Source organism: Eublepharis macularius, chromosome 17 (assembly GCF_028583425.1).
Source record: "Eublepharis macularius isolate TG4126 chromosome 17, MPM_Emac_v1.0, whole genome shotgun sequence".
Lineage (NCBI taxonomy): Eukaryota > Metazoa > Chordata > Lepidosauria > Squamata > Eublepharidae > Eublepharis > Eublepharis macularius.
In genome coordinates this window covers 11,861,152-11,874,946 of record NC_072806.1, presented here as the reverse complement: position 1 = coordinate 11,874,946, position 13,795 = coordinate 11,861,152, and the positions used below count along the sequence as shown (strand labels likewise).

General features: G+C 45.8%; 1 protein-coding gene across 1 annotated transcript; it reads right to left on the bottom strand.

The window, feature by feature from the left end:
- Window positions 1–799: 799 nt before the first annotated feature.
- LACTBL1 (lactamase beta like 1) lies at window positions 800–11,958 on the bottom strand. Its single transcript, XM_055001988.1, has 6 exons — window positions 11,817–11,958; window positions 9,917–10,026; window positions 8,878–9,035; window positions 7,085–7,332; window positions 6,313–6,418; window positions 800–1,778 (listed from the first exon to the last, which is right to left on the bottom strand). The coding sequence occupies exons 1-6, from the start codon at window positions 11,920–11,922 to the stop codon at window positions 800–802; spliced, it is 1,707 nt and encodes a 568-aa protein (XP_054857963.1). The 5' UTR covers window positions 11,923–11,958.
- Between the last annotated feature and the right edge of the window lie 1,837 nt (window positions 11,959–13,795).

The window sequence follows — 13,795 nt, the reverse complement described above, 5'->3', positions numbered from 1 at the left end:
GGGAGACGGTCCTGCAGATATGCAGATCCCAGTCCGCAAAGGGCTTTAAAGATCAAAATCAGAACCTTGAACTTGACTTGGAATTCAACCGGGAGACAGTACAGCTAGCACAGCACAGGTCAAATATGTACCCTGAACGGGGTCCCCGTAAGGACACGTGCCTCTGCATTCTGGACCAGTTATTTGGAATTAAAACGACTGTCATCCCAGTTCTAGCAACCAAATCAGATCTGTTGTTTACTGGCAGAGTAAATGACACAAGCGGTTTCACAAATACCCACATGTATACCTACACAGCCATGCAGAACCCTCCCACAACACTGCTTGCTGCTCAATAAGTTTGCTGGGAAAGGACAGAACATTCTCATTGTGACTTTCTTTCTCCAAGAAATAAGATAAGCCCCAGATCACAGCATGTTCATGCCCAGAGCTTCAATCATCACACGTCCCAGCAACACAATTATGAAAACTGTGATTGTGAAAACTGATGCTGTGGTGGATCGCTGGCCAAAAGCTATCTCAGCAAGTGCATGAGAATCACAGGCCCTGTCTCACAGAGGGGTTCAGGAAGAAAATTTTGGATCTGGGGTCTATGCTAAATCATGACTTTTTAATTATGATTCACATGCCACTTTGAGCCACCAAGAAAGGCAGGATATAGCTAGTAATATCATCTCAGAGGAAAATACAAAAGTTAAGCCATTGGTGTGTTGAAATTCCAGATTCTTCACTACCTTTCCCTTCCTTTCCAAATTCCCAAGGCCATGTGGGTCAGGAGGTCTCAGAGCCAAGTTGGCGATTAGCTATAGAACACTGGTTTGCGCTGAATGCGCAGGACATTGTATGTGTTCAGCCCCGGAGCATCAAATCCAGGGGACAATCCCTTGCGCTCAAAAGGGTAGAAATTAAAAAGCTGGCCTTCTTGGGTCTCCAGGGAAACCGAGGCGGATCCTAAATGCAAGGTGCATGGGAATTCCTTGTCAAACACCACCTGGAAGACCCGGTCCTCGAGATGATGCAATTTGATAGTCCGGTAATTCTCAGGGATCAGTTCCTCGATATGCGGACCGAACTGCTGCATGACCAGTATCCCATTAGCCCCAACCTTTATTTCATAAAAAGTCAGGTTTGAGTAGGTGTAGTAGCCAACATAAGGGGTGGGACTCGGAGGGGCATTGAGGCTCTTCTCCGCTTCACGGAATGCGGTCTCCATGGCTGGGATCAGGTACTCATATGACTGTGCTATAATATCTTTCCCCTGAGGACGAGGTCCAGCCATCAGCACTATGAGACTCAAGCGGAGCTTGGGGATCAGAGAAAAAGTGGCTGAGTAGCCGTCCAGGTCACCGTCCTTCCTGATAATATCATAGCCCATCTGCTCGTTGATCTCCCATGGTGTGCCGGTCTTGTTGGCAAAATATTCACTGGAGCATTTGAAGAGGGGTGTCAGCATGGTCTTTACAGTGTCTGGTTCCAGAAGACGTCGGTGATAGGTGCCCAAGAAGACCATGGCTAGCTTGGCAAGGTCAGCAGGTGTGGAGAACATCTGGCCAGAAGGCCTGTACCAGCCTAGGTCGTACAGAGGAGCAGGCTGCCCGCTGCTGTAGAAACCAACAGCCATCTGGGAACGGATGGGAGGTGTAATGTCAAACCCAGTGTCCTCCATACCCAAGCGGTCAAGGATATTCTCAGAGATCCAGCGCTGGTACTCACCTTTGGCAGCATGTTCCGCTAAGACATGAGCCATTAATGAGAATGCCAGGTTGCTGTAATGGCACCTGGGGGTGGGAGGGAACACAGAGAGAGACATGTTTCATGGCGACAAATTCCAGAATGTATTGTCGAAGGCTTTCACGGCCGGAGAACGATGGTTGTTGGGGGTTTTCCGGGCTGTATTGCCGTGGTCTTGGCATTGTAGTTCCTGACGTTTCGCCAGCAGCTGTGGCTGGCATCTTCAGAGGTGTAGCACCAAAAGACAGAGATCTCTCAGTGTCACAGTGTGGAAAAGATGTAGGTCATTTGTATCTACTCAGGAGGGGTGGGGTTGAGCTGAGTCATTCTGTAAGAGTTTCCCCGGGTGTGGAATGCTAATGGCGGGAGGCTTCACTGAGTCATTCTGTAAGAGTTTCCCAGGGTGTGGAATGCTAATGGCGGGAGGCTTCACTGTATCCTGGGGAGGTTCTTTTGCATATGGATTGGTGCTTGATGTGCTAATCTTCTCTGCAGGGCTATTGTCGGGTGTGGAGTGTTTTGTTGGCCTGGTGTTTTTCAGAACTGGAGCCCATGCTCTGTTCATTCTTAAGGTTTCTTCTTTCCTGTTGAAGTTTTGCTTATGCTTGTGAATTTCAATGGCTTCCCTGTGCAGTCTGACAAAGTAGTTGGAAGTGTTGTCCAGTATTTTGGTGTCCTGGAATAAGATACTGTGTCCTGTTTGAGTTAGGCTATGTTCAGCCACTGCTGATTTTTCAGGCTGTCCAAGTCTGCAGTGTCTTTCATGTTCTTTTATTCTTGTCTGGATGCTACGCTTTGTGGTCCCGATGTAAACTTGTCCACAGCTGCAGGGTATACGGTATACTCCTGCAGAGGTGAGGGGGTCTCTGCTGTCTTTTGCTGATCGTAGCATCTGTTGTATTTTTCGGGTGGGTCTGAATACTGCTTGAACGTTATGCTTTTTCATAAGCTTTCCCATCTGATCAGTAATTCCTTTGATATATGGCAAAAACACTTTTCCTGTAGGTGACTGTTTTTCCTTGGTTGTTTGATTCATCCTGGGTTTGATTGCTCTTCGGATTTCATTTCTGGAGTAGCCATTTGCCTGAAGTGCGTGGTTTAGATGATTAATTTCCTCATTGAGAAAGCGCGGCTCACATATCCGTCTTGCACGATCCACTAATGTTTTCATTATGCCTCTTTTCTGTCGGGGGTGGTGATTGGAGTTTTTGTGTAAGTACCGATCAGTGTGAGTTGGTTTCCTGTAGACCTTGTGACCTAACTGAGAGTTTGCTTTGCGGATGACCAAGGTATCCAGGAATGAGAGTTTTCCCTCACTTTCTTTCTCCATTGTGAATTGTATGTTCAGGTGGATGTTGTTGAGATGATTCAAAAACTCCATCAATTCTTCCTCCCCATGGCTCCAAATGATGAATGTATCATCCACAAACCGGAACCATACACTGGGTTTGTGGGGTGCTGATTCTAGAGCTGTTTTTTCAAAATGTTCCATGTAGAAGTTTGCTATAACTGGGCTGAGTGGGCTCCCCATGGCCACCCCATCCATCTGTTCATAGAATTCGTTGTCCCATTGGAAGTAACTGGTTGTCAGACAATGGTGGAATATTCCACCATTGTCTGACAACCAGTTACTTCCAATGGGACAACGAATTCTATGAACAGATGGATGGGGTGGCCATGGGGAGCCCACTCAGCCCAGTTATAGCAAACTTCTACATGGAACATTTTGAAAAAACAGCTCTAGAATCAGCACCCCACAAACCCAGTGTATGGTTCCGGTTTGTGGATGATACATTCATCATTTGGAGCCATGGGGAGGAAGAATTGATGGAGTTTTTGAATCATCTCAACAACATCCACCTGAACATACAATTCACAATGGAGAAAGAAAGTGAGGGAAAACTCTCATTCCTGGATACCTTGGTCATCCGCAAAGCAAACTCTCAGTTAGGTCACAAGGTCTACAGGAAACCAACTCACACTGATCGGTACTTACACAAAAACTCCAATCACCACCCCCGACAGAAAAGAGGCATAATGAAAACATTAGTGGATCGTGCAAGACGGATATGTGAGCCGCGCTTTCTCAATGAGGAAATTAATCATCTAAACCACGCACTTCAGGCAAATGGCTACTCCAGAAATGAAATCCGAAGAGCAATCAAACCCAGGATGAATCAAACAACCAAGGAAAAACAGTCACCTACAGGAAAAGTGTTTTTGCCATATATCAAAGGAATTACTGATCAGATGGGAAAGCTTATGAAAAAGCATAACGTTCAAGCAGTATTCAGACCCACCCGAAAAATACAACAGATGCTACGATCAGCAAAAGACAGCAGAGACCCCCTCACCTCTGCAGGAGTATACCGTATACCCTGCAGCTGTGGACAAGTTTACATCGGGACCACAAAGCGTAGCATCCAGACAAGAATAAAAGAACATGAAAGACACTGCAGACTTGGACAGCCTGAAAAATCAGCAGTGGCTGAACATAGCCTAACTCAAACAGGACACAGTATCTTATTCCAGGACACCAAAATACTGGACAACACTTCCAACTACTTTGTCAGACTGCACAGGGAAGCCATTGAAATTCACAAGCATAAGCAAAACTTCAACAGGAAAGAAGAAACCTTAAGAATGAACAGAGCATGGGCTCCAGTTCTGAAAAACACCAGGCCAACAAAACACTCCACACCCGACAATAGCCCTGCAGAGAAGATTAGCACATCAAGCACCAATCCATATGCAAAAGAACCTCCCCAGGATACAGTGAAGCCTCCCGCCATTAGCATTCCACACCCTGGGAAACTCTTACAGAATGACTCAGTGAAGCCTCCCGCCATTAGCATTCCACACCCGGGGAAACTCTTACAGAATGACTCAGCTCAACCCCACCCCTCCTGAGTAGATACAAATGACCTACATCTTTTCCACACTGTGACACTGAGAGATCTCTGTCTTTTGGTGCTACACCTCTGAAGATGCCAGCCACAGCTGCTGGCGAAACGTCAGGAACTACAATGCCAAGACCACGGCAATACAGCCCGGAAAACCCCCAACAACCAAATTCCAGAATGGTCGCTGCTAGTCTGTTACAGCCAAGTGGCACCCCACTCTCCAAAAAATCATCATCTTAAAGATGAATACAATTGGATGGGATTTAAGCTTTATGAATGGGCTATGGCTCCATGCTAAAGCATTTGCTTGGCACACAGAAAGTCCCAGGTTCAATCCCTAGCATCTCTGGGGAAAAGATTCAAATAATAGGCAATCTGGAAGACCTCTGACTTAAACCCTGGAGAGCCAGTGCCAGTTGGGTTACACAAGAATGATCTTGATGGACCAAGGATTTGACTCAGTATAGGGCAGCTTCATGTGAATTGCTACTATAGAGGCTGTAAGAGGAGGGAGGAATAAGCCAGGCATCATTTAAATAAAGGGATCACTGGTTTGTCCTGTCCTGGGTAGCCCAGGTGAGCCTGATCTCATCAGATCTCAGAAGCTAAGCTGGCCTTGGTTAGTAATTTGATGGGAGACCTCCAACAAAGACCAGGGTTGCAGAGGCAGGCAATGGTAAACCACCTCCATTAGTCTCTTGCCATGAAAATCCCTCCTGGGGTCACCATAAGTCAGCTATGACTTGAGGACACTCTCTACCACCATCTTTACCGTTAGCCCTTATTGGACTTTTAGCCCTTTTAGATTTCCTTGGTGGTTGCTCATCCAAGTACTAACCAGGGTCAACCCTACTTAGCTACTGAGATCTGACTAGATTAGCCTATCCTGGGCCATCCAGGTCAGGTCAAGGTAACAGATCTAGGTAAAGGTAAGGTTAAGGTAATCCCCTGTGCAAGCACCGGGTCATTACTGACCTATGGGGAGACGTCGCATCACGACGTTTTCTTGGCAGACTTTTTACGGGGTGGTTTACCATTGCCTTCCCCAGTCATCTACACTTTACCTCCAGGAAACTGGGTACTCATTTTACCAACCTTGGGAGGATGGAAGTCTGAATCAACCATGAGCTGGCTACCTGAACCCAGCTTCTGCCAGGATCGAACTCAGGTCGTGAGCAGAGCTTGGACTGTATTACTGCAGCTTTACCACTCTGCGCCACAGGGCTATTTTTTAGATCTAGATTGCAGGCTAATTCGTTTAAAGCCTCCCACTGGACCAGCAATTTAGAGCACATTCTGAAACGTAGAATGGAGGAGAGAAGAACTAGGTATGCCCCCTAAGACTCCTAGAGGAAGGGCAAGAGGAAGGACAAACAGAAGGTCCAAGGGCCCAGCATCAGGGATCAGCATGGCCAAGCATCTGTCAAGGTTGTAAGACCCTTGGAGGGCCCACTTCTAATGTCTGACCCACCACTATGCAGAATCACTGCCTACCTTCTTGGTCAAAGTAAACAATAAATGCACAAGACAGGCAAATAGGCTAACTCACGTCTGAAGCAGCTTCATATGTTCATCTAGCTCCTGCAAAGTGCTTTCAGGTCTTTACTGCTTCACATTTATTATCGTACTTGCTGATACAACAAAGTAAAGCCATAGTGCCTGAAAGACGTCTACCCACCTGGTTCCTGGGTCTGCTACCAAGACGTCATCTTTCAGGAGTGTCAGAGCATCTTGGGTCGTCCCTTTCCACAACAGGCTGGTGGAACGAAGCCGCCTTGGCAGTCCTGCAGCACCAAATTCAAGATTCATTTAGTGCAATGTTTTACTGACATTCCTGTGCATTGGTAAAACACTACACAAAGAGAATCTTCGTCCAACAGTTAAACTGAGTTTGGTTTTTTTTGCAGGGTTTTTATCTCCTTTATTTTTAACAACCATTCCCTACAGCTGCTTTGTGGCTGCGGGGAATCCAAGTTGGGTTTGATGAACCCCAACCCAACTCTTTTAAAACCTTCACATTTAGTTTGATCCTGACTGAGCTGATTCTTAACTGAGCTGATGGAAGGTTGTCAATAACTACTTCAAACTTGTCGGCAGGACTGAAGGCAGAAGCCACCAGACAAAAACAATAGCTTGGGCACGCAGTTTGCTTCCACTCTCCCAGTTTTCTCCAGTGGTCTGGAATGTGGGCTTTCTCTTTTAATGGGGCAACACATTCAGGACAGGACAGGGCTCTTTGTACATGGGAGATAAGCAGACTTGTGCTGTAAAATTCAGGCCCTGCCACCATGAACTTCTCTCCTCCCTTCTGCACAAGAGGAACTTGTCCTGACAACTCAACCCAGCGAGATACATGTTCAGATTTAAGCTTGGTTATATAAACTCCTGTTGTGAAGTATGTGTGTTTACTGATCCACTGGAACCAGGTGTGCCCTGCTCCTCACCCTTACCTGACAGCTGGCTGGCCATTCTTCGCAGTGTCACTGGAGAGGGCTTGAGGGGCAGCGAGCCCTTCTCGAGGAAGATCAGCCCGTCCGCTGAATATCGCTGCTCGGAATCCTTCAGGTGCCCCAAGGGGTTCTTAATCGTGAAGCTCTGGGCATAACGTTCTAGGGGGTCATCAAGCGACGTCACTTTGCCTTCCTCCCATAGCTTGTACAGCATCATGGTGGGAAAGATCTTGGAGATGCTGGCGATCCTGCCCCACAGACAATGAATAATCAGCTGTAGGGCCTGACCGAAGGACAGATGACACCACCTCTTTGCAAAGCCTGGAGAAATTCATTACTTAATTTTTATTCTTTTAAGCCAATGTTTTATCCTGCTTTTCTTCCAATCTGTTCAGGACAGGGTGCATTGTTCTCCCCACCAGATCACCCACTTTGGTGGGACACTTCCTACCCTCACCACTGCTCAGCTGGACAACATGGGGGGAGGGATTCTGGGGGAAATGAGAGGGGGTGGTCTACCAATGCCAGGATGTCACTTCTGTTGCAGCCCGAAAGAGACATCATTGGATTGGGTTACTGTCTAGCATTTGGCCAAAAGTCTATGTCTAACCCATAGATTTTGGGCCAAATGTTAGACTGTCACACCCTGTGTGATGACTTCACATTCAGGTCATACCAGAAGTGACATCAACATGTTGCTAGAGAGGGCCCCCACCTCAATGTAAACCTCCAGCCAACTCTATCCTACCTCCATTTCATCATCTCAACAAGGTGGATTATAGCCTGAGAGGTTACCAAGTAATCATTCATGGCAGAGTGGGATTTGAACCTTTTCTCCCAGAATGTAGTCCAATATGCTATCTTCACAGCACCATACTGGCTCTGTGTGTACAGCTCAGAGGAATGCAAGACAATTTCATGAGTTGGCTGGCTCTGTGCAAACGTTACTGATTCATTTTTTATAAAATGAGTCAAAATTGCAGCTGCCAAACACATTTGGATCTCGAATGAACTGTACTAGAGGAAAAAAAGAGTCAGGGTTGACTGCGGTTGTTTAGGGAGGAAAAGTTAGCTTTATTTATAACCCGCAGCTCTTCTTGTTGACTATTTCTTTGTTATGATGGTGAGTCAGAACGGTGGGCTGGTGTTTTGTCAGGGCAGTCCATTGTTAGGAGACAATACCTCGATCACCGAGAAACGTTTTATCATCATTTTAGAGCATGCCCAGTAGCTTTATAATGCTTGGTTTAAAAGAGAACATTTTGCAAGTCAGTTTGGGATTTTCTATAATTTGCTGTTGCCAGCAAACTTTGCTGCCTAACTATTTCACCTGACTTCAGACCATTTATGGGGGGGGGGGGGAACTCTTTAGTAATTTCTAAGAAAATGCTCTCCCTCCCTCCCTCCCTCTCTCTCTCATACACACACACACACACACACACACACACAAAGACACACACCTATTAAAGAAAGATCCATGATCTTGACTGTTATTAAAAATCTCTCTTCCAACCAGAAACCCCTGAATTGAGCGAATTAAGAAGAAACTTAAACATTTGTTCAGAAAACTGATTCTGAGATACCTTCAAGGGCAGTCTCACATAAAGCTCATGCAATAATCCAGCCTTTGGGTCACAAAAGCATGGCTGTGAATAGCTCGGCTGGCTGAGTCCAAGAAGGAGGAATAGTTTTGAGATCTCCCTGCTCCATTGGCAGGGGACGGGGAGGGAGACAGATGGCACAGGGCAGATCACATACCTGAACTCTCCACCTGGTGGGAGTTGTAGGCTTACCTGTAAACAGTATATTCATTGGGAATGCCAGAGAAGGGGTCTGAGCCATTCCTTTTTCCAAAGTTTCCAGTCCACAGTACTGTGTCATTGTAGATGACGATGGCTGACAGAGCCGGGAGACCGGGGCTGTGAATTTTGAGGCGAAGGAGCGTGTCCACCTACAGGGGTAAAGAGTGAGATTGAGAGACTCGTTCACATAAGCACAGATATTGGAGTCAGAACTGCAATCCTGAATCGCTCTAAGAACAAAGAATCACAAAGAGTTCAACCTTCTCTGCTTATTATGGGCCATCATGTTTAAATGCCAGATAAAAACAGGCACCATGCGAAATGGTAGCCCATGAATATTTTTTAGTTGTTCTCTAAAAAGATCTGTGAATTGTACCAAATTTCATTGCTGCTTTTGCTAGATGTGCCAGTCTTATTCAGATGCTTCACATACACTGTCTCAACTCATCATTACAATAGTCCTGTAGTGCTGGCCAGCATTATTATTTCCCACATTGCAGACAGGGGAAAAGGATGAGCATGTGTTTAAAGTTTCCTAGGCAGTTGGCCACTGAGCTGTGGTCTGAACCAGGCACTTCCTGGCTTGCAGCTCAGGGTTCAAACCTGCCAACACCCCAGAAGAACTATGAAGGAATTTCCTTAATACATGCTGTTTGTATGGCTTCAAATTGCTCAGCTGAATGAAACATTCACATTGCACGATGCTGCTTGTCTGTTTACCCCTGTAGGACTCACAGCTGATTCAAAGGACCATTTGAGGTTGTGAAAATTGTGTTTTTGTAGGGGAACAGTTAAACCCTTTGTGCCTTAGTGCCTGGATCTAAACTACAGCTTCCCCCTACAACTTCTTTTAACAACAGCAACAGTAACAAAATACTCTGGACATCTGTCAGTAGGCCATGCATGCTCTTAGCTGACCAGAGAACTCCTTCATGCATTGTCCATACAGTGATGGAAGACAAGGATAATTAAAGTGAATATGACACGGCTCAGTTGTGTACCACCTTCTATTATGACCTCTGCAACATACCTTTTCAAGAGCATCCTTCAAGACCGGGATAGGGTGATCCAGAGGCACAGGATCTGGGTAACGGGGACACATCTGGACTGCATCTGACCTTACTTCCATTACCGAGGGGCCTAGGAACCAAGCAAGAGGCAGGTTGAGGAAGGTGCTTTCCAGCCAGGGTGAGAGACTCCATCAAAAAAACCTTGGTGGATTAACCGAACGAACATTACAGTCTGCTGACATCTGCATACGAACAAAACCATCGTCCGGAACAAACTTGTTTGAGATGACGTGCAAATGGTGCTGCAGTAACCATTGTTTCAAAAGAGGCATTCCCTCTTTTGTGTATCAGGAGAAGGGATGCCTCTTCCAAGAAGGTGTCTGGCTAAAAGGATTTGGAAGAACTTACATTAAAAAAATTGTGCATATTTTTAAAAGAAATCTGCTGCCTTAATTAATTGAGATTTGGGGGGGGGGATCAGATCCAAAATATTGGGGCCCTGGGGCAAGATTCACTTCAGCAGTCCCCATTTATGCTCCTTCATCAGTCACAATGGTGTACATCCACATATACAATCCCTTTCTCCCTTGTAAAGGAGGGAGCCAAATAAAGGTACATGGAGGATTCCACCATTGCTGGTACTGCCCAGCACAAGAAAGGGCAGTTGACAGTGTCTATAGCTTGCCAATGTAATAGGTCTTGGCGGGACAATCAGTGGGTCCTCCTCCATCTCCAGGACTCTAGCAGCTGCCCAACAATGCTGGCCCTTGATGTCACCCCAATTAGAGATGGAATTGGCTTTCGTTAAGCATCCTTCCAAAGGAGAAGACCGTGCATACGATGTTCCATTATAATAAAATGTGTCACGTGACATCCCACCATTACCAATATGGGCTTGTGTTGTATAAAACTATTCTCATTGACTTGAGCTTCATGCAGTGATCAGTTCATATCTCCCCACCTTCCCATTGGGAAGAAAAGCAGAGTATGCATGAATAAATGGATATCTTAAAAAAGAAGACAGAAAGTCTGCAATCTGCAGCTTATTGCTAGTAAATTAGCTGTCTCGAGCTGCAATGAAATATGTGCTCAGTGCCAGGAAGAAAAGGCATTCCTTAATAATAATAACCTTAAGTTTATATACCACTCTTCAGGACAGATTAGTGCAACACTCAGAGTGGTTAACAACTCAGTGTTGTTGTTATCCTCACAACAGACACCCTGTGAGGTGGGTGGGGCTGAGAGAGTTCTGATAAAGCTGTGATTGACCCAGGGTCACCCAGCTGGCTTCAAGCAGAGGAGCGGGGAATCAAACCTGGCTCTCCAGATTAGAGTCCTGCCGCTCTTAACCACTACACCAGAACAAGGTTATCAAGAGAAGTTCTCTTCATTCTTTTTTACCCAGTTTCTCCCTTAAATCCAACAATCCTTTCCTTTCCCTCTTTTTAGGAATTTAGGGTCAGTTTCTAACCAATTCCTTTTTGATCAAAGAGAAATTTGAGGACAGAAGTGGAAGGAAGGAGGATTCTGCAGAATTTCAGGACTTCACTGCGTAGATGCTTATAGGCAGGCGACGTCTTCCCAAACCTTCCTGTTTTCCCACTAGAACAACTGCAAGTGCTGATGTTACAAAACATCACCTTGATTTCTCTCCAAAGGAAAATGAAAGAGAAATCCTGCTTTTAAAAGAGAAAAAAAGAATAAAAGGAATCAAGAGCTATATCAAAAAAAAAAGTGGATTTCTGAAAAAGAAATTCTTCGCCCCATAAAAAGCCTGTCCCAGAATGATGACTTGTGGTGCTCCAGGCTGCCTTGGCCAGGGTGGCCGCCACCCCTACTCACCTGACACGTAACAGCTAAACAGGGCAAAATCTTTGATGCCAAGAGCCTTGCCGGATGGGTACCTGCTTCAGTACTTACTAGGTTCCGCTTTGGGAAGGCTGTACTGCCAGAAGAAGCAAGCGGTCATGGCAACTGAGAGGAGGAAGAAGAAAAGCAGAGCCATGTGGACAAACTTCACTTCCATTGTGGAGAGCCGGAAGAGGCCGTGCCCACTGGAGGCCTGCAGGGAAGAGAGAAGGGCTTCAGCAGGGCTTGGGAAACAGGAGTGAAACTCAGGGATGTGAACAAGCAATCTGTAACAGTGATTCCGCACACGTTGGATAATGCACTTCCAATCCTCTTTATAGATCATTTGGAATGGATTTTTTCGTGTGCGGAACAAAAAACCCACCTCAAACGATTGATAAAGTGCATTGAAAGTGCATTATCCAATGTGCGCGGAATCGAATATGGTGTGGTTGTCTGTCCCACGCATTTTAGTGCACTCTTTTGGCGATCCTGCAACACCTGCCACCAAGAATGGGAGAGATGGATGAGGAAGTCCAGAGAAGGGAATCAGAAAACAGGGTCATGGAGCATCAAAGACCTTCCATGATTTGAACGCAAATCTGTTCCCTTCCTCACCCTATAGTACACATTCCAATGAAGGGATTACCAGCACGATGCAATGGTAGGGTCTTGAGGGAAAACACATTGGCTTGGTGGTACCTTTGGGTATTGTGTTCCACTTGGGTAGTGGGACAGCCTACCGAATCCCTGCATGCTCCATGTCATGTTCAATGAGGACTTTGGGCCATTGTTTAAGTAGGATAGAACTTCATCGGAGGAAGAGATCCATCCCATTCTCCGTGCCCCACGTGATGCTCTGATTATCACAGGGAATCCAGAGGGAAGCCCCTAACCCACTGAGCAACAGGGGACTATATACAAGGAGCCACAGAGACAGAGAATCAGGAATCTTCTAACTGGACCCATCTACCTCCAGAACCTCCATTCCAAATGAAGAAAGCAGAGGACTCAAGTCAAATCCTGGACTAGGAGAGTACACATGGCATCCTAGGCTCTCCAAACGCCACTTGGGGAAGAAACAGAACGGACCAGGGTGCCCACTCAGGACAACAGGAAAGGTGGTGCTATCAAGTCTTAGGAGCCTCTGGCCTTCTCTGGTTCCGAAGTCCACTAGACCAGCTATAGTCTAGGTGGCACTCCATCACCTGCCAATATCCTTGCACCTTCTCCAGTTCCTGACTCCTGCAGTGACCCATTATTATTGTTATTGTTTATTTATAGTCTGCCTTTCCCACTGAGATCCAAGGTGGATTACATACTGCGTATTGTATAATCAATAGCTAGGACATTCACAGAACAAAAATAGTGGGGATATGAAATGAAAACTGAATAGGGTATGGTAGCAGCAAATTTGAAAACTACGTAAAGCCAAACAGCTTAAGTAATTGACATGACATCTTTAGCAATGTGAAACGATCCGGGAGGAGCATATGTACATCAGCAGACAGTACTCAGTAGTCTAGTCTACACTGTCCCTGTTTCTTATCAAGGTCTCTCTTTGACCTATTCCTTATGACATAGCCTTATAATCTTGTGAGGCCTCTTCTTTGAGCAACCACACCGGGAAGATCAGAAAGATCAGAAAATTTGGCAGTCTGCTAGAAAATCAGCAGAACCCATCTGCTGTTTTCTTTGGGAAGGCCAGTTTCCCAGTTGCATCTTAAGACATCTGCCCCCTTTCCAAAGCACCCCTGTTCATCTGTGTACAGTCTCTCTTGCACTGCTCCTTGGCCTTAAATCATGCCATCAACGTAGAAAATACAGTTTCTTGTGTGTTATGTATCTTGAATGTCATACCCTGAGGCCTTTTTAAAAAGTAGAAACGTGACTTCAAACCAGAGCAGAATTCATCCTTTATCTCCAGGGACATCTGAGGGAGAAGCTTTTAGCAATGCTTGATTCTTCCACCCAGTTCTGACTTTGTAGATGCAATTTAGGTCTCACCCCTTCCGGATAAACATGCAATGTTCCTCTTTTCATCCAGGTTT